Below are 22357 nucleotides of genomic sequence, written 5' to 3' on the forward strand. Positions count from 1 at the left end.
CCACCTTGACAACTACCGAAATTATGCAGAGACAAGCTCAGTCTTTCATAAGGGTACCATGAGAATGACATTTTGATGTTTAACTGACATTTAACAAGAGTAGTGAATAGTTAAAAAATAATTAGGTGATAACTACAGTAAACCTAACATTAAATTCTGAAAGTGATATCTAATGAATATAATATGGTTATCTTGTCACATGTGAATAAAAGGGCCTAATTATCCATTTAAATTGGTCCCATCATGAACTCTTTCTGGCATCCTCCAGCATTTGCAAGGGAGAAAAGGTTCCTGTACCAGCCTTTCATCTGAATCAGCACTGTGCTTTGGGATTGAATCCCCTGACAAATTCTAACTTATTTCATCCTGGCACAGGGCTTGAGGCAGCCTTGGAGTGTGCAAACTGGACTGATTCCAGTGAAACTGCATCAGAAAATGCTCTATAAACTGTTTGGTCAGCCCACAGTGCTGGACTAAGCCCGGTACTTAGTGAGAACTGTGCACACAGCAGGTGAGAGTCCACAGAAGTGATGTTTATTTTCACTCTAGACCTGCTCTCCCTGCACTGTACAACTGTTCGTGCCAGAGATGTGCCCCAGGGGAGCCCAGGAGTGGCTCCCTGGACATGTAGAACTGTAAACATTATTGAGCAGGTTCTGGCACCGTTGCTGCACAAAAATGGAAGGACATAGATTCCTGTTTAACACCACCAGTATTTCAGTGACAGCAGGCATATGAGGAGACAGACAGACAGACAGACTATTCCAAGTAAAGGTGCGAATCCCATGCTGTTAGATGTAGTAGGCCTGCTTTTAAAAGTCACGGCTCTACCTATCTCAGAAGGAACTATAAAGGTTTAAAATGAAAAGTAAATATGAACGCCATAAATGCATTCAGTCCAGACTATATGTTCCAAATTATAAACAGAATGCAAGTACATTACACTAACAAGAAAGGTTCCTTAAAAGGATAATATCCAAAGAAAACCACCATGTGAATTGGCATAAAAGTAAATTAGATTAAACCTTTATGCTCAACAACAAACCAGTATGATTTACCATTTTAATTTAGCCAAAATTCTTTCCTTTTACATGCCCAAAGAAAAAAGTAATTCATTAAAAATATTCCTAATCTAATCGATTCAGCTGAAGTATAACTTACTGGACTTTAGATGAGACTTTGAGACGCCGTATGCCTGCAGTAGGGAACTGTCTGGAGTTGATGTATGAGACCTTTCGGAGAGCTTGATTTATATTCTCAATGTCATCTCCTTCCATGACAAGGACTGACTGAGAAGGGTTGAAGTGATACTAGGAGAAATACACCTAATTAGTATTTAAGGTACCAGGTACAGAGTACAAAATAAGACATTTTTAAGGAACACTGCACAGGCATAAGTTTAAGATCTAATGATGTAAGAAAAAAATATCTTAATAGCTATTGTTGGCTGAACCCACATGTTGTTCCCTAAAACATGGACTTGTATAAGCCATCTGTTTCATATCTGAAGAACCACTGTTACAATAATTTTGTAGTAAATTAATCCCAATTTCCTGGTTTTTGCCCAGCCTTATCAACTTTGCTGATACTATTTCTGCAGCAATTTTTGATACTGTATATTCTTGACCTCTATAGAGCTCAAAACCTCACCTTACCACCACGATTATTATTACTATGTAATCTTTTTAGGTAAAACACATCCCCCATATAAAAACATTGGCTTGAACCAGACTAGCATGCAGGAGCATATTTTGGCTGCTTTCTGTGTGGCTTTACCTTGGGCTACCTTTCTGAGATATATTTCAACATGAATGAACAAAACAATTATAACATTTGCCTCCTACATCTTCATTAATGTCAGACACAATAAAGGGGATTCTCAGTTCTGTCTCATGATCAATAAAGGTGTCATGATTTAAGATGGAGCTGCTGCTTGCACAAAGCCAGCTGTTCATTTGAGCCAACAAACCCTGCAAAGTCAATGGCTGCTCTTGTAGCCCTGAACCTTCTCTAGTCCATTGCACTGAACACAAAACAGCCTTGCTGACCAAGGAACTTTGCTACTATTGTGACATAACAAAGGATTGATTTTTCTCTTCATCATAATTAATTCTGATTCCATTTTTTTGTTTGTTAATTGGTTCAGCAAATCATCTGCATTGCAGAGAAAACCAGCTTAACCCCCTTGATTTTGTACCCTACTGTTGTCAGCACAAAACACAAAGAAATGCACCCTTTTCTCACGTGTAGTCCCTTCCTGAAGCTGGATATTGATTATATGAACACGTTCTATTATATACAGACAAGGTCTGCCTACACTTCCTTACAACAAGAAAGGTTAAAAAGCAAGAGATCAAACAGACTGTGAAGAACAGAATGAAGCTCAGGGCTCTCTGGCGAACAGAACATGGAGGACTGGGTTTAAAGCTTGTGCAAGAAGGTCATAATACACTGAAGGGTATTTTTTAACAAAGAGAAGAACTAACATGAGTCACAGCCTGCATACACTTCTTTTTCCTTTCTGTAAGCTAGCAGTAGTAGAGAATAAAATTAGCAAAAGGAGACTCTAGCTGCCAGAACAGCTGGAATGCTGCCAAAAGGACTGGAGAAAGCCCTAGACTGAGCCATTTTTGTCTTTCTCATTAAAAAAGGCTAAAAATAGCAACAGTTTAGACAGTGGTTTTGAGGGCTGCTACAGATATCTGAAAATTAGGCTGCAGACCAAAAACGTCCAAGACTATCGTGTCAGAAACTGTATCACAGTTGCACTGCTCTTTCTGAGGTGATTAAAGGGTGAATCTTCATGAGTCCCAAATGCCCAGCAGAAACACCTTCCAGCATCAGTTTGCCAACACTGAATCTGCAAAGCATCATGTAAACAGCTCCACAGAACCCATCCCCTGTGCAGCTGTCACACGTGCCTGTCTGAGATCAGGTACGCTCATTTCTGACACCAGAACACCTTTCTCTCTAATTTTCTGCTCAAGGTCAAGCCAACTGCTCTGCTTTCATCTGAGCTTCTTTCTGTCAGCCCCCAGAAGAAACCCTACCACAATCTATCTCTGACTGCGCCTTTCATGTTTGCCTCCTGCTGTTGCACTTGCTGTTGAGCTTGCCGAGGTAGTAAAAGCAAATCAGTAACTTTAAAAAACCCACTGTGCCTCATCTCTATTTCAGAAAATGAAAGTGTTTTGAAGGTTTGCAAAAGAAAGAAAAGGCAGAAAACAAGCCCTCGTCTTCCTTTTCCCCACACCGCTGCTGTACCGTGAGGAAGCCAATCCCCCACACTGGAGCAGCAGTGGGTGGTAGAACAGGGATTTTTCCAAGCCCATGAAACTAGAAGACTCAAATATTGTCAAGCTGCAGAATGCAATAGTGGAGAAATTGCTGTGCTTTCAGGCACCATGGACCGAGTGTACACTGCTGTAGTTCATGTAAAAAAAAAAACAGCAAAGAACTTGCTGTTGGGAATATAGTCCTGGATTCCAGGAATCCCTACCTGCTCCTTGTATGCATTGCCTTTTAAAAACACGATTTATCTATCCCTGTGTCACGTTGTTGTGAGAAGCAGCAATGTGAAATTCTTAATGATGTCCTTGGAAGGATGATAAAACAGCAATTCTTCGGGGTGTTTTGCTCATATATAAAAGTTGGAGCCAGCAAAACTCCTCCTTCCCTTTGCACTTTCAATTTGCATTTTTACCCCTCTTTTCAGAAAACATATCAGCTATACTACACGCTGCAACCCATCACCCAGACAGACACTGGAGTGTATTTCAGGTCAGCCTCCTATCTCATACAATGAGAGGTTTAGCTAATAAAATGTAGCATGTGGCACTCCCCCTGCATGCTGTGCAGCAAGTGTTACAGCAAACCTTCCTCCCCACCGAAAAACACCACACTGAAACCACACTGTGCAGTTTCACAGGATGCAGAGCCGGCAGCCAAAGTAACTTCCCAGTTTGGAATTTGAAGCTCAGCTCCTTTGGAAGATGGTATCTGTCTGCTAGGAAATAGCATTTACACAATAAGCACAAGAACACTGGTCACCTAACAATGGTACCAGTAAAATGCAGCTCGTATGAGAATTACAGAAGTTATAGCCAAGATCCTACATATGTATCCAGAGAACAGAATTTGTCTGAATGAATGCAAAGTAGTCTGGCCACTATGTCAATTGAAACAGGATTTCCCTCCCTCTGTTGTTCTCCAACCTTAGAAAAAGTGCCACATTACCAATAAAGATATTCATATGCATAATGAAGGTGGATAATGATTTATATGCAAATATATAAATTTAATTTTGTTGACTTTAAGGTTTTTTATTGTCCAATTTTCACGTACCATAATGTTTTGCTCTTTGAACACACTGAATTTTTCAACGCTATTTCATTGGGACTTATGCTTTCAACTGTTTTAATACTACTTGAGATCAAAATTCAATAAATCTTTGGAAACATGTCTATTTCTGTAAAACTACCAAAATAAGCATGAGAACACAACCTGGTAATTCATAGGGACTCTGAAATATCAGCAGTGCCTCACTTTCTGAGCATCTAGCTTAGCAATAATGGAAACATTTTTCTTTGCAGTGTCACAGCCCTTCTACTGTTCTGCTTTTTCTTTGCATGATTTTATGGGAAATTACATTGCTTCTGGGAGTACATTTGTACTGTGTATACTCTACCTTGGGCTCTCCACTTCATAAATCAGACCTAAATTTTTATCAAAGATGGTGTCAGTTCATCTCTCACCTTTATTCCTTGGCCAAGACTCTCAAGAGAATTAATATCCAGACCTTCCTTGCAGGCCTGCAAACAGGAAATCACTTTCTGACTCTCAATTTTCCCTGGCCTGATAGTAAGACTGGCCAGGCTACCATGGAAATACTGAGCAAATCTGGGCTTGGTGACTTCACCTCCTGCAAGAAAGCAAATACAAAATGATTATTGATACCAATGCACAAACCACACATCTAACAATTCACTTTATGTTTCAACACATTTAGAGAATTTATATCCATTTTAGCCAAGTGTGTTTGAGATCCCATTTCCTGTGGTAAATGGAACGTCTTTGTGGGTTGTTGGGTGGTACCTGGTAGCAAGCCTGTCTTTAAGGTTCTTGTTTTTCCAGGACTATGTTCAGGTGTTTATAAAGCTGTAGCAACAAACTCTGAGACAAACCATAGCTTCCCAAATGTGTACAAGGAAGCACATAATTTTAAAAAATATATCGATGACTTTCTTTAAGTAATCAAACACCAGTTAAAGAAATGCTTAAGGTCCGATGTTTATTTATACAGAAACTATTTGCAAGCATTCCATTACAAGATTACTTACTATGTTTTTTGGAGAAAAAAGGCAAAGGTATCTGAAGTTCTCAGTCATGGCTCTGTGAAAGCAAATTACTACACTCCCTTACACTCCCTATAACGAGTTGTCCCTCAGGATATGGTGTAAATTCCAGCAGTGACTGTGGGCCAATGCACAGCACTTCACTCAAAGGCTGACAGTGCTGCCCCTGGCCCAGAGTGGTTCATTTGGTGCCAGATTTGGTCTTGTCACTGTACCTTGTGTTAGAGCCTTCAGCCTTCACTCCAGGCAGCTTCAAAGGAACACTGATCTTTAGGAGCTGTCAATAAAACGTGATTACAGACTGCCTGCACCAGTGATCGTAGCATCTAAATTACTCTTGGGACATTTAGTGATTTACTCATCCTCCTTCAGGAGAATTTTTAGAGCTTGTCTTTCCTGCAGGTGTTAGATCTCACAGTGCATATGAATTACTGCCTACCTTGAGCCTAGGAGGACTGAGGGAGCCACACAGCAGCGAGACATGCAGGCTAATTGGATTAGCAGTTGCTAAGCTGTTGATAAGCTGTTGTAATTGGTAGATAACTCATCTCTACAGAGTTTGTAGCTTTAGTGTCAAACAACCTGTTTTTGCCAGGCAAGTTAGCTCAAGTTTGAACTTTTAACTCAGAGATTTGTGTGTGAGTTGAGGTTACAGTAGAGATGAAGAGGCAAATTGTCTTTAGGCTGAGGTTCCTACCTAAAAGCCTGAACATCATTTCTTGTCTCTGCAGGATAAGCTTTATAAAGAAAGCTAGAGTTATTTTATATAGGGAAGAAAGTATACACTGTTGTACTGAGAGGAAAGAGATGTCCAACAGGCATTTTATTCTTAGAAGTAGATGGGTTTGTTCTTTTTTTCTTAACATTGCAGCATAAACTGCCTTTCTTTTTTTTTTACCCCAAAGGAAGGTGCCCAGGAGATTATTCTTCTCCACTCTCTCATTCATTTGTCCATTACACAGAAAATTTTCTCTGCCCAGAATTTTCTTGACGTTTCATAGAAACTTTAATATATGCAGCAACTAAATTTCAGCCTTTCTGATACTTACCAAGACAATTATTTGGTACATAGGTAGTGCATTATGGGGACACTTACCTTTCAGCATAAATTTTGTTATATTAATCTGGTTACACTGTCTTTAAAATACATGTTGCCACTAATACAGCAGCAATGTAACTGGACAGAGAAAGGTAAGCCAAATTTAAAAAAACAAACACCAAATCTCTCCCTAAAAAGGAGACAAGGAGAGAAAAAAAAAACAGTCAAGAATGTTCAGAAGAAAAAGGATTCTGTGTTTTGAAGCTCCACATTCTCATATCACTAACAGAATTGTGAAAACAGCAAGCTCCAAGGCTAAAACACCAACATTAATCCTGGAGCTTTGAAATTTAGAGACCTACAGTAATTCTGCCAGTAGGTTTTAATAGTTCTGAGGAGATGCAAAATAAGCAGTCTCAGGCTATCAACTTTTTTTTTTTTTTTAAGCAAGTATTTCAAGAAAACATGAGTGAAAAATAGCTGGGAGTAGCCAGTCTCCTATTATGTGAGTAGAGAAAACCTGCAAAGCCATGGCCATAGTTATGGCAAGTGATTTGGGCCGGAACAATTGCACTGGAACAACTTCAGGGACACTGAGAGAGGATGCAGGTTGTCCCCAGCCCCAAGACAGGAACAGCTGCACTTAACCCATTCTCAAGAATTTCCTGAGCTGTTCTAAAATCTTCTGAAGACAGAGGCTCCACAAACAATCCACTCCAATGGCCACTGATCCACAGACTTGAACATTTATTCCTAACAGGGAATGTGAGCTGTCAAAATATAGCTATATCATCCCTTTGCCAGGCTAAACAAGGACTTTCCTTTCCATCTTCCACCTAACACTGTAGGCTGTGAATATTGCTGCTCCTTTTTCTGGAACTTTAGCTATTATCAGAAGTACTAACCATAACCTAGTGTTCTTCTCCCCATTATGTGTAAAACACAGGACATGCCTGCTCATCCAGGGCAGTGTGAACACTAGCTTTTTCCACAGGAAAAAAACAAGAACCCTTAAAGACAGAATACTATCTCACACTTTATTAGAAAAAAAAACCCAGACTGCTAAATAAGCCTTCCACCTTTTACCAGTGCTAAAGACAAAATTACATACCTGCCGATTTAAACCTTGAAGGTGAACAGAGCTCATTACATCTGACTATTCTCACAGCTGCTTGTAATTGCAACATGTTGATATTTTGATATTCTTCTATCTCAGCACTTCAGAACCTTTCAGCTCAGTGGGGGATGTTCCAATCGCCAGTAATTATTAGATTGCAAATGGACAAAATCCAATGCAATAAAATTGGGAAGCAAAAACCAAAGCTCACTCTAAAATTGAAGGAATGGCCTAGAGCCAGTTTCCTACAATCCTGCTTTCTAGCTTTGACAAAATGTTTTATTCATACTTGGTTTTACTATATTAATGTTTGAACGCTGTCTTTCTTTCTGCTTCTGCAATCCAATATTCTTTGAGTATTTGACCTCAGCTTGTCAGTGGGTAGAAATTGAAGCTAGGATGGCCAGTCTCCAAATCTTAGTCACTCTAAAATTCTTAGCTCCTAAGATTAGATGAGTATGAATATATTTAATCCAGCATGGACACAGCAATTCTACTGCATGTTTAAACACAGTGCATAACTGTACCTAATGCTCCTAGTAATATTTTTACAGAATATCATCCAAATTCTTCTAAATATTGATTTTTCAAAAAGAGACCCTTTGAACTTGAGCATGATTCATTTCATGCCTGTGCAGCTTCCCACACAGCTGACAGGCAGCTCAGAGCCACTGGCTCCATTGGGCAGGAGGATGCTCAGTTCCACTGTCTGGATTTGACTCAGCACTGAAGTCACCACATGCTAAGAATCAACTGAAGAAAAGACAAAAGGTACTACCAACAGCTCTCACTGCTTTGAGACACTTTGAACTTAACTCCTGGTTCTGACACCATACAGCCTAAGCAACAACACTGTAGGGATAATGAACTAAAGAGATTACACAAGACTCTGGAGCAACAATTGAGAGAACAAAGTGATAACAGCCTTGAGGTAATCCCAGTGTCCTGAAATTTATTCTACTTCTCTTTGTCAAGGTGCACTGAAAGACACAGTGACTTCTAACACAGCATCTCCAGTTTCTATCCAGAGGTCAGGCCATGCAGTTAACCTGGTCTGCCTCAGCAAGTTCCATGGGACTTTTTTGCTGTCAGGGTCTTTGTGTCCTTTCCTGTAAATGAGATACTGCTTATGTACAGCTCACCTCCACAGAGATGCTACCAAGATCTGAGAGAATAAGAAAACACACTCCTCAACTGTGTTACATGTTGTGTTTCACTCAGCTCTGTGTTTATTGATTACTATGGATTAATATGCTGCGAGTGCTAAGTCTTGGGGGACAGTTAAGTAGTTAAGACTTTGATGAATGATATGGCCAAGAGAGGAAAACAGAACCTTCCCTGCTGTCAGGGAATTAAGTTAATGTCTGTAACACAAAATAGACTGAAACTACACTATAGAACAACATCACCGATTCTCATAACAGGTTCTTGCATGAGAAATATTCAAAGCTACTGGGTTTTTTCCATTCCTTAAATGTAAATGTTGTGGTCGCCATCACAGTTGTGAGGCAACACAGGCCACGGTGTTATTCAGACCTTGATGATGAAATTGTGCATTGCTTTTCCCATCTAAATCAGCAAAGACCTCCACTCCCAAAGTCTGGCAGATACAAGAGGATGGATTTTGGCTTTTTGGCATTAATTCAACCTTCATAAAGGGAAGGTGGTGTTGACAGACTGCGGGAGGCATCCAGAGGAACCATCAATAGATATAACATTGGAGAGTCCAGGGGAAATGGAAGAGTCTCAGGGTTCAGACTTCATGGGGTTAAGGTGCACTCATTAATGAAGCAGAGACTGTTTCCATGACACTTCTGTTTCTCATTTTGCATTGAGTTGATATAAGGTGTGACAGAATTTGATTACCATTGGATTTTAGAGTTGTTGGTTTGACTCCAGAGATGTGCTGTTTGCATTCACTCACCAGTCTCCAAAGAACAATCAAGCATGTCAAAACAAGTGACTTTATTGAGCTCACAGATTTTGTAGGCCTTTTGCCCTACCCCAATAATGAGCAAGTAATTATCAGGGCAGTCTAAGCCCAATGAGGTTTGCATGGGAAATGATGAATCAAGAGAACTTCCAACTGAGATGTGATTCTTAAGATATTATAGACTCTGGTTACTACACTGAGCCAGATAATTAAAGAACAATCGATTATTCAGGGTCCCAACATAAAGACTGAAATGAATCTGGGAGCAGCTGCAAGACATTCTGGCTCTAAAGTCCTCAGTTCCAAGCCTCCAAATTTATGCCATCTTTTTGTTATGGCAGTTTAGGGAGCTGGGTTTAATTCCCCGATAAGTAGATTGGCTGTTAAACATGATGAAACCTAACACAGATTTCAGGAGAAGTCCCAATTAGTAACTTGGGTTTTTATACTCCCAGAGCTTCTCAGCACAAAAATGTTTTACTGTTTTTTCTGGTTTTTTCTTCTTTTTTTTTATTATATCGCTTGGATAAAAATTACTCAGAAATTGCTCATCAAACATGGCACTATTTAAGTCTGCCCTTGCTCATAACCTGACAACCTCACACAGGCAGCTTTAGGTTTTAAAGCATTATCTGAAATATGACAAGTACAGAGAACACGAAGGGCTACCTGCTCCAAAGTATGCATATGCTGACCTATCCCTGTGCAATAGATCCTTAAATCAAAAGCAATATAACTTACAGTATCGAAGATAATTTTTCTCAGGATAAGAAAAAAACCTCTATAATCTCTCCAAATTAAGCCAATACATTTTTGTTATTTCCAGGGGAACTGTTGGAAATTCTGGCAATCATAGAAAAATGTTACAATCGTATATCTCAGAGCAGATTGCAGTCCAAGCGACACTAATGTTGCCCAAAAAGCTATATTCCTATTCTCCAGAAAACATTCTTGTGCTGGTGCATAGTGTTCCCTGCAGAAATTCAATTAGATAAGGGGCATATATCTAGGCTGAATTGGTGACAAATTTGAATGCAAATTCAGCTCTCCAAGAAAACACACTCCTAAACGAAACCATCCACATCTGTTTGTATTTCTACAACAGCTAAAATTCAGCAAAGGTCTGTGAAGTGCACAGGAATCTGCTCCATCTTTGTTTTGATGAAGACAATACAGCAAGAACACTGCTGTACTTATGGAAGCCTCAGTACAGAGATGTTCAGCATCACATCATGTTGAAATCTGCCTAGGCAGTCTTACATTAATTTATTTGCTTGTATCACTCCTGAGAAGTCTCAGGTTTGTGCAAGCTATGTCAGCCTCCAAGGCAGGATCCATTGGTGTCAGATGCACAAGAAAGGTTATCTTCATCTGTTGAATATCTTAATTTCTGGGGTAAGTCCAAGGTTGAATGATACATGCGGCTGCAACACTGCCCAGTTTATTTGTGTCTCCTTGGCCTGATCCCTCTCCAACTTTTATGGTTCTTCTTGCCTTAAATAGTCAGTCAGTTCTCTGACTGTACTTTGTGATTTCTGTGTCAGCAGAGGGCTGGCATACAAGGTTAATAAGGTTACTTCACAGAAGGACATTGTAAGAAACCTGGTTTCCAGTCTAGGTTAAAGAAAGAGGAAAGTGACAGGAGAATACAAAAGAAAAATAGAATAAAACCCAGAAATTACCTAGAAAACTGAAACTACAATAGCCCTCTGTTGTATCCATGATAACAGAGTTTGCCTGTTGACAGGCTTCTCCTGAAGCCCCTTCCCTGCACTGAGTCCAGCATAATTACACGGTGAGGCTCCAGCACTCTCAAATGAGTGGCATTATTAGAAACAGTGACTTACAGCCATGGTAAGCTACAGCATAACCTTGTGACAACTCATTAACTTGAGTCACTACTTCCCTGACAGTGCTTTAAGAATGATACATAAACTCTTTCCCTCTCCAAATGCCTTGTATGAACTCCAGACCTTATCTTTTCAGAGAAAGCCGTGAGGAAGCCTGTTTTCAGCCTGTGGTACAAAAAATTATTAGACTACCAAATCACGTAACTTGTTCCCTTCTCTTGTCTGCTTTTGCCACCAAATGTATAGCAATAAAGGGATCAGAGTGGGAACCTATAAACCTTGGTTTAATGGAAGAAATTTCTCACTCTGTAAAAGGGTCCATTTGCTGTGTCCTCAGATAAACTGAATCAAAAACAATGAACTCGGAGGAGAACTTACCAGGGTAAGCTCTTGTAAAGCACGCTCCAGGATAAGCTAATGATTTGCTTGTACTGCTTAGGAGAATGAAACAGGATTGCAAAAGCTAAAAGGGAGAATAAGAGCAATTTTGTAGTAGATCAGGAAGTCTGATTCTATTTTTGCTGTGACGCAGATTTTTTTTAAGTGACCCGAGGAAGTGTCAACCACCCTCTTGATACTACACTTTATCCTTATAGAGAAAGAGTATTTCCTGCTGCAGAACTGTGTTACCTCCTTACTGTTTGAAAAGGTCTTGACAATCCTGAGCTAGAAGGGCAAAGCTAAAGTATCTTTATTGCTAAAGAAGAAGGACGTAGTAATGAGAACTGAAGCTCAGCCTGGGACAGTCCTCTCCTGTATATGTTTTCTTTGGTGGCTCTTTTGTTCTGGGAAGCACACATGCATCAAGTCAATTTTGTCATTTAGATACCAAGAGAAAGAGTGATTTTGCAAAAAATTTTTTTCACTGTTAGAGACAGAACAGCACTTTGGCTTTAGATAACCTGAACTACATAAAAATCATATCCTTGACAATCATCTGTGAGACCAAAATTTTAAAGATGTTAAAATTAAGTTATATAGTTAACCCTGAGTACCTGCAGAGAAAGCTGTCAAACTTTACCAGCGTACATAAAGACATAATTTCAGGAAGAGCTGCACTAACACTCCAAACTGTTCACTTTTGCCCTCAGTTAGTTCAGTAAGAGTCCAGTTCACTTAGCTCTGTATTAACCTCTGAAATCACAGCTAAAAGTAAGCCAGGATTTGCTAAGTCTGAAGGCTGGAGATGGGCTGCAACAGGTCCAGAAGTTTCTGTTTGTAGCTCTCACTGCTCCTGGGTCACATGTAACTGAACCAACACAAAGTTTAGCCTAAAGATAATGCTTTAACTCCCACTCTCAAATAAACTACTCCCACTAATTTATAGCAGTATTAAACATGACCTACCCAAAATTAAAAATCTATTCACTCTATGCTAACCATCGTGAAGGACCCTATATCAGTGAGGTAGCTCTGCTTAGATCTTCCCTTTAATGAGGTCCCTGAAGAAAGAACCAAGGTTTTCAAGTTAAAAAGGAAGATGATACCACAGTAACATCCAGAACACCTAATTTTAATTAGATTGATTATGCTAGAACAAACTGTACAACTTACCTCATGCCCACTGTGTCATTAGACCTGGAAACTACTCCCTGGGCTTGTTTTCAGGTGATTAGGTGACTTCCTGGGCTGCAGTAAACTTTACCCAGTGCCTGATAGACCCTAGGAATGTGCTCTTCTATCACCTTTAAAGCCTGGCTTTCTGCTCATTCAGCTATCTTCACTCTCTGCTTGTCTCTGCTCTTCAGAAAAAGGCTAATTTTTCCTCCTTTTAGGAGAGTCCTGGCACTCATCTCACATTATGTAAAGAAATTTTGCATAAAATCAGGAACAAACGTATCAGGCACACTTTTTACATTGTGAAGACAAGGGTAAATATGTAGGAGAGATTTCCATATTTCACCTTAAATGCTGACATAAAAAAACCAAACCCAATCCAAGCTACAGTGAATACATCATAAGCTAAAGTTTAAATACATCACATAAGCCTGAGAGATTGCACATTTGGTTTGTTTTCATGTTATGGTCAGGAGAACAGCACTGAACTTAAACTGCTTTTATATTTCACTTGAACAGCTGAAGGTAGGAATAAAAACTAACCTAACTTTTTGTAATGGATGCTATAAACAAGGCTATAAAAGTCAGAAGACAGTTGCTCAGGCATTGAATTATTAATAATAGGAAATAATAATCTTGAAGAAAGGAATCCTCTTTCCATGCCTAAGACTCCTGCATGATGTAACTGTGAGAAAGGCAAGAAGGAGGTGCAGATAGGATACTCACTATGTAACCTCAGGAGGAATACCAGTGTAAGTGATGAAAAGGCCAAGGCTGAAAGAGTTACGAGATTTACTTGGAGGATACTCAGTCTCCTAAAGAAATCATTCCCAGTTTCCCGACCAGAACGGAAAAATTTCATATTTGAAAGGGTAAACCCCTCATAGCAGTGGCAGATTTTCCTATTAGTGCTAACGGAGTAAATGACAATTCTTCTTGTCCTTGATTTTTTACTGTCCTCTAAATACACTCCTCCTGCTCCCTGCCAGTTCTCAAGCTGCCCCACAGTCACTCACTTACAATGACTTACTTTGTGTTGTGAGCAAATCAGAACTGGTGTGTTAAAAAAAAAAAAAAAAAAAAAAGAAGAAGAAGAAAAAAAAGGAACGTTCCTTATTCTGCTTTATTTAGTTGTGTCAGTGCTTTGGTGAAAAGGGAAGGAGGCAATCTTGGCAAACCAGAGCTAGAAACTCCTCATATCCTCGTAACAAGGAGCCCCATGAATGGCTTATGACATCAAAATCTCTGCATTTACTAAAATAAATCATAGATTGGTGTGAAGCAGTTTTATAATGTTTTGAAATTGTAATTGTTTAGACTATTCTTACTGGAAAAAATGTATTATTCTAAGTACTATACCTAGTTAACAGTTTAACAGAAAGTATTTACAACCAAATTACTTATTTGACAGAGTCCCTTTCTCCTGAAATATACAGATTTTGAAAACTATCATTTTGAACGGAGTAGATTAGTTTTGTATGTTGAATAATTACTATTACAGAGACTGAAATAAAATGCTGAATCTTATTAACAAAGTGACTTTCCACACCATTCGTTTAAAATTGTTTGAGGTGATCAAAACAAACTTATCAAAAGATAAGCTTTGTCAAAAGCAGTATCTTGAAATCTTATTTCACATGAGCATTAAAAGTTCTTTTTACCTCACAAACGACAGTTTATCAGAATCTTTAGCACACTGTCTCAGCTAAATCATGACATTTTCATGAGGTGAAAAACCTGCTTCTACTTTTCATTAGTTCCAATTCTCTCACTATTAAAAGAGCAATAACACAATCTGGCAGTAAATATTAACAGCAGCAGTTGGTGCATTTTCAGCAGTTTAAATAAGGTGTTTCACCAAAGAGGAAGAAGAATCTTATCCTGAATGGTTATTCACTAAGCCATCAAATTATTCAAGGCAAAGATAAAATGTTTGAAAACAACTGCAACTTTCTATTCATTTAGCAGCTTAAATACTAAATATAGCCTGTGCCCTACACGTGTTGTAAGCATTTATGAGAAGTTTTGCCTTAATTCCCTCTCTTGACAATTTAAGATAAGAGACAAAAATGCAAAGGGAACAAGATTACTGTTGTTGCATTCAGCTGCAGCACTGTGGCAAAGGAGTGGTTTCCCACCAATACTGAGACTTCTGGGAAAAAAACTGGCCAAAACACTAAGGACTGCAATTAGAGAATGATAAAAACACAACATATGAGTGAAAGAAGATAAGGAACAGAAGTAATACAAACAATGCACAATAATATTTAGGTAGACCTATGCAGAAGAAGCTGGTATACATACAGAGTAAGGGATTAAAATAAAAAATTTTTAGCACAGCTACTGAGAAATGCTGATTTTTCAGAAGGCAATACTCAGTCATTATTCACAGCCTCTATGGCATTTGCTCATGTCTGGAAAGAACGGAATTTACAAATGACATTTGCATTTCATAACTCTGGAACTTTGATTTTAAAGTGCTGCACCAATACTACCTAAGGAAAAAATCAACCAGATCCAACTAAAAGAAAATTCATGCAAGTCAAATTTATATCTGTCAACTACTCATCCCTCATACTGGCCAAACAGAAGTTCTGGTTTCTGAAAAGTTTGATAGATACTTCACTATGTATTTTTAGCAAAAAACCGATTAAAGTTCCCTTAGAATATTAACACCCTAGAATAAAATTAAATGTATTCAGTTATATGTTTAACATCAATGAGAAACTCCATTATACGAAAGATCATCTAAGAGGTAAAACGCTACATATGCAAATACCAGTTAGCCAAGAATTAGTCTATACCTTTCCAAATATTTGGGGTTATTTTAATTTTGCCTACCTTCTTATAATGCTCATCTCACTGATCAATATTCTAAACTTATCAAATCTTGTTTTTAGGATTAGTGTGGCTTCATTCTGCATGCAATCATCAAAGTAAAGATTGGATCTTTACCCCAAGGTGTTTGCAATTCAACAGGTGGATTTATTTCTAGTACTATTTACACTGAACAGCTCTGCCATGAATAAGATATTCGAATTTTGCAGATGACATATCGTAAATTAGCAGAGATCAAACTGGCAGAGAAGGTAATAATGGAGAAAGTGACACAACATAAAGAGTCGGGAAGAACAGCAATCTGTGTTAAAGCATTTTTCCTACTTCTACTGTTTTATTCACTTCATACTTTGTCTTAAATGAAAACAAGACACAGTGTGTAAATAGCAAATCAGTAATGCAGGTAACTTTACAAAAGCAGACAGGCAGAAAAAGAAAAGTACTTCAGGTTTAAGGCAGAAAACAGAGAAAAAAAGAGAAAGAAACAGTGGTATAAGGACAATGAGGAAAGAATGAGAGCAGTGGGACTACAAAGGGTAGAAAACAGAAGGGGCTAATATTTAAGCAAAGGCCCATAAAGTGTGGCTCATGGGGTTGGACTTTTTGATTTATTCTACTCTCACTTTTACCTCTGGTCTATAACAGGGGGAATCAATTAAATTACTCGAATTGCTGATAATGTCCATCCAATGTGAAGAGCACAGGATTGAGCCATGAGTAGTGAAAGAAATTTGAGGCAGGGACTGAAAAGAGATAGCTGAAGTTTTTTAGTATTTAGATAGTTTGCTTGAAGCAAGAGAACGAGGGAAACAACTAAAAGAAGTGAAGACAAAAGATATAGAAGACAATCTTTCACATAGAATAGACAAACTGTATCCAACACTTCTTTAGGTGATGAAAATGCAAAGCCTATTAATTCCCTGTTCACTTTATCGTTGGATTTGATTCATTAACAACTCTGGATTTACCTCTGGTTTTATATCATCAGCCTTTTAGCAATTTATTTACTATGCAATCAGAGAGAAAAATAAGATTATTTTTTATTCTGAACAGCTAATTCTATTGTCTATTATTTGCTGTCACATTACCTTGCCAACAAGCCCCGACTGTGAGCTGCATGGCAATGTGGGAGGGGTGGATGGGCCAGTCGTTGGTTACCAGGTAAGGTTCATATGTGGTTCCATCCATGTACAGGGTAACAACAGGAAACTCCACATTGACAATGTAGTAATGCCACTCTTTATCACATATCTGAAAGACAGAATGCGAGAAAAATATTATTTAGCACTTACGGTGACTAATTGTTACATTCCATATGCTTTGTTAATTGCATTGTTTAAAAATGTCACTCATGGAAAAGAAATAACATTATTGTGATTTATACATCTCTAACATTAATGAAACCTAAAAAAAAAAATGAATAAAATAAATAAATACTTGTATACTTGAAGAATAAATGCGATATATAGAGGCATCTTAAAATACAGTCTCTGAAAATAAGATATGGATAAAACAGAAAAATCATACAATTTGGTATTTGCTCGGTATTTTCAGTATCAGATTCTTAATGTCTATATCTACTTTTAAGGACATAAAATTTTATGTAAGAGACACATACTTAGAATGTATCAGCATAGTTACTGAAGATCCCTATGAGCTTCACATTAAGTAAGAAAATATATAGCACTTGGTCACTACACTGATGAGTTCTTATCAATGATTGCCATTATTAACTTATGACACCAGGACTGCTGCAGCTCAGCCGTGCTCTGTGTACACACAGATGGCCCAGCAGTCCCTGTGTCCAACTCATCTGGGCAGGACACTCACATCTTCTCCTCACTTCATATTTTGGCCTCAAGCTCTCTTACAGAAACTTGGGAAAATGAGGATACATATGGTTTCACTGACACGCATCAGCTTTGAAAAGCAACAGTCACAGTTACAAAATGTTTTCAACATGACAAGATTAGTCAAATCTCGTATGAATTTCTGAGCTGGACAACCAGGGATTAGTGCAAGATGGCCAAATTCAGTTTTAGTTCAGAAATGTAGACCTAGATGAATCCAAGCCTCTAAAGATGAGCCTAGTGTGTAAACATCAATGTCTGCCCAATTATTTTTTTTTCCTTTGCTATATCTTGCAGATTGAAAAGTTCAAAGGAATAAACTATATCAAATTGGTAGGATGGGTGAGCTGTTTTTAAACCAAAGCAACAGTTACCAAAATGCTATTTTCAATTCTGGAGATATACTTGTTTTGATGTATTAAGAAATCAAAGTGCTTGAATGCAGATATCCTTGCTGTTTCACAAAAGCAAGCAGAAAAGTGATGTATAAACATAACACTTTGTCCTTGGCCAGGTTAAGTGCTATCTGCTGCAATATCTGCCCTTTGAAAGCAAAAGCTAATGTTTTTTTCCAGAAGACGTTTCAACAAGCACTTAATCACTTCTATTTCAAATGGATACATTTATTACTGCAGACATCATAGCTCCACAGCAAGAGATAAATGCAGCAAGGGGCTGCTACAGCCTTCCTTTTGTAAGCAGCAGACAGCACAAATGTTTTCTGAAGGTTAAATGAACTGAAACCAAAATTGAAAGTAAATAAATTGGAAGACTGAAAACTTTATTGAACAAACAGCAATCATGTATAGTATTCTGCAGCCCTCCCTTTCAAGGAAAAACAGCATGCCAAGTCTCCTGACCTGATCATTAGCATGTGATGCATCACAGCCTCGTGTGTCAGACATTTTATATGAAACAAAACAACCAATACAACTGATTTTGAGAGACCCTGCACAGCAAAAACTACAGGTATTGATATTTGACACTATTTCTGTTTTACAACCGTAAACTGCAGCACTTTTGATGCCCCAAGTGCACCCCAGTGAGTGAGCAATCCTCCTCATATTTAATGACAGCAAGAGCCCATTAATACAGCAAACCCAAACATTTTTGGACATTTTAAACACAAAGAACATGATAATGTAATTACTCCATTGACTGATCATTAGGCATTTTCATTTTTCAAAGACAATGCTGCCTGGAAACAGAAGATTACGTAAATTCCACAATTCAAGCCTCCAGCAACTGTGCCCAAGTGCTTCCAAGAAAAATGGAGTTGTCCAGTTGTGGATGTCCATACTAGACAAAGTATTTATTAACTTTATTTTTTCTGCTGCATTCCACCAAATGATCTTTCAGTATCTGTACTGGGTCCCAGTGTAAAATCAAATATTCTACAAGAAAGTAAAAATTTCCCTCAAAACTCTGGAATACATTCCAGTCATTCAGCAGCTGGTCATTTCAAAAGCAACAAAATAATGAAATAAATAATTGTGATGTGTTATTTGTTCTGCTGTCATTTCAGACACTTTCTTCACCTTCTAAACATAGGAAGCCAATTTTTTCCCTGCATGTATTCCACAGTGGCAAAGAACGTAATATGAAGCAGTGAAATCATGAAAAGAAAATTATAAAATATACTATACAGGCAAATAAATTTTAATGCTCTCAAGTAAGAACTTTATTAAAAATATCTAATTTATAAAGCTATCTCAATGAGATTAAAAAAATTACAGATGAGTAAGCTTGGCTTTCAAATACTGCTGGATGGCTCTAATCACTCTATCATGCCAGTGTCTGCCTCTCAAATATATTAATTAAATCACAGTGAATTAAGACTGAAGTCTTAGTGCTGATTACAAGCCATTGCATTGGGATATGCTTTTATGAAACAGATAAAAACACACTCCCTATAAATCTCACATAGTAGGTGTCTCAAGCTTTTAGCATCTTCTAACAAAAAAAGTCAGGGATTTTTCTGTTTCATATTGAAAAGTTTGGGAACAGAATGAAACCAAAGGACTTTGGTCTGAGAAGCACATGGTGCTTTAGCAGTAGATTTTGTTGGTCTGCAAAATGTCCCATTTTTTGGCTTTGTATGGAAGGGCTTGCCATGCACACGTGGGAACATGCACTGCACAGCTATTTAGCCTCACTCAGGTCAGCTTGGGCAACATTCACCTCTGGCTACATCCACAAAGACAACCTGTGCTTCCAAAAGTGTTCCAGTGCCTCAGCGAGGAGCTGTGCACACTCACCACCCTCTGATGGGCTCCCTGAGAGCCCCTTCAGTAATTTCAGCAGCCCCTGAGTCTGCCCACACCAACAGCTCTGCATGGTCTGCCAGTGCTGCCCAGTGAGTGCATTCCTCTAGAGCTGGGAAAGCAGGCACTGCTTCCATCTCCTGCCCTGTGGGACTCTGCTGAGCAAGTGTTCTCAGAACACACTCAAACATCCGCAACAGAAGCAGCAAGGAGAAAAGGAAAGCAAAGGAAGCTCTCTGATTACCGTAAATAGCACTACTTACTGCAGGTACGAGGCACAAACTCCCTTCTGCCTGAGTGGTCTGAACCACTTGTTCGGTTGACAAAAGTGGTCTGAAGCACTTGTTTGAAGAAAACATCTTAATCCAATTCTAAAGAACAGAGCATGTTCACTTCTCGATGCCTTTTGTAGCCTCTTAACACACTCCGAACCTCTCACCTCTATCCTCAGTCATCATTTATTAGACAACTGGGCCTACTTTAGGCCCCTTTATATAAGAAATACTCATACAAACTGGAGTGAATTCAGTGGAGAACCAAAAAAATAGTCAGCTCTTGCCATGTGAGGAGAGGCTGAAGGAAATGGGCTTGTTCAGCCTGGAGTGGGGCAGCATTAGGGGGCCAGTGACAGCAGCCTCACAGTGCCGAGGGAGAAGTTACCAGAGAGAGGCTTTTCCAAGTGTGCAGTGATTGGAAAACCAGGGACATTCACTGCAAACACAGCAGGTTCAGACCGGATATAAATTGAAATCCAGCAGGTTCAGGCTGGATATAAAGTAAGGCTTGTGGACATTCAGGCAGTGGGGCAGGTTGCCCAGAGAGGGTGTGCTTCCATCCTTGGAGATTTTTCAAGGGCTGGTCCAAGCTCACAGCTGGCCCAGTTTTGAGAAGGAGGTTGTCCCACAGACCTCCTGTGATGTCTCTTCCCAGCTAAATTACAATTCTAATTCCATAAATACCATTGTGCAGAATATTACAGAAGGGCAGCACTGTCACTCTGATGTGACTTTTTTTTTTCAAGATGGGAGATATTCAAAGCCTCTTAGCCACAGGAATAAGGTTCAAATTCATAAAATTCATGCTTGTTATGTGGCAGGTGACTGATGTAACCACCAGGCCATGAGGTACAGCAGCAACACTATCACCATATTCCTCTGCCATATTTTGAAAAAGAAAAACCAACCCCTCAAAAGTTCTTGAAAGGTGCAAAGATGTCTCTGTGTCTGAAAAGTGATGATTTTCTTACATAGCCAACTCCTCTCATGACATATTTTGAGGAGGTTATGTGGACATTTTTTCTACATGTACATTTCACCATGTTTTCAAAAACTGGATGCCATTTGTCATTGATGTTGACAACATGGACATGTATGAATCAGATCCTCTTATAAGGATGACAAATGTTTAAGGCTTTCCTTGAATTTTGCACTCTTTTCACATAAAGATTAGAAGATGTTTGTCTTTATACGAGCTTTGATGAGAAGTAAAAGTCTGGAGAGTAAGGAATAAAATTTGCACATCCCTTTTGGCTACTCTGATGGACTGCACAAAGTGCACATATTGGAGGTGTTTGTAACTGCATAACATGAAGGCAAGTCCTCTTCCAAATTACCTTTATGCTTTTGGAAAACCTGTGCCTTGGTAGAGGCAGAACAAATTCTGGCTAAGCAAGGCCTCTGAAAACTTGCTATGCTCTACCCTACAGACATAGCCACTTCCTTTGCTTATCCAATGCCAGCTTTAAAGTACTTCTCTTCTGCTAATGCCTCAATGTTAATGTGAACTGGGAGACTCATGAGAATAAGAACTGAACTGTTTTGCAAAACAGATTTTTAAAATTCCATTTTAGAAATAAACCATTCCACAGACTAAATTCTCTATGGAGAAAAAAAGATCCCAAAATATTGGTTTACATCAATCACAATATTTCCACTGTAAACCTCCTTCAGAAATAAAAGAGAAAATAAAATAAAAAAAACCCACAAGCAACAAGGTGAAAGTACAAACAATTTCATTTGAAAATGCTAAAATGCTTCAATCCTAACTGGAGGGCTCTTTTCCAACTTTCCTTTCATCATGGTTTGGCTAATATCAACAGAGTGGGAAACACTTCAAGTTACACTAAGATTTCTTTTCTGAAAGAATTTTCCGTTTCAAGTCAAACCCATTGTGTGCACCTGTTCAAAACATGTACAGCCCTTATACCAAAGCCTTCCACCATAGAGCAGTGTCCTCATTTCCCAGCATTCCTCCGTGGAGCTGGGGTAAGTCATCATTGCGATAACTTTGTAAACACACAGAGACAACTCGGGCTCTGCATTTTTGTCTCACTTCACTAAACAAGACAACAAATGCAGGGAATCTCCCTTTGATCTTATGCTTAATGGCATTAGCAGTACCCACCCAGCCACAATCCTCAGGTCAACCCCCTGCCTTGTTCTGAACGTAGCCACATGCTTTGTAACTCTGCTTCAAAGCCTGGCACCTCTGACCCTGGTTCAGAGCACAGAACACGGATGGTATTTGGATGGGGAGAGGGATATGATCTTGAGTTT

The 22357-nt window shown here is 38.8% G+C and overlaps 1 protein-coding gene across 1 annotated transcript in view; it reads right to left on the bottom strand.

Annotated features, from left to right (window-relative positions):
* The window catches only part of CLSTN2 (calsyntenin 2), a 191921-nt gene that overhangs the window by 7688 nt on the left and 161876 nt on the right, over positions 1-22357 (bottom strand). The window contains exons 8-10 of the mRNA XM_027884360.1: positions 16777-16939; positions 4755-4921; positions 1162-1310 (exon numbers count right to left, since the gene is read on the bottom strand). Coding sequence (XP_027740161.1) covers positions 1162-1310; positions 4755-4921; positions 16777-16939 — 479 coding nt within the window. The remainder of the gene's footprint in view (positions 1-1161; positions 1311-4754; positions 4922-16776; positions 16940-22357) is intronic.

Source organism: Empidonax traillii, unplaced genomic scaffold (genome assembly GCF_003031625.1).
Source record: "Empidonax traillii isolate 1590-97213 ecotype Southwest subspecies unplaced genomic scaffold, ASM303162v1 scaffold143:size1492093, whole genome shotgun sequence".
Lineage (NCBI taxonomy): Eukaryota > Metazoa > Chordata > Aves > Passeriformes > Tyrannidae > Empidonax > Empidonax traillii.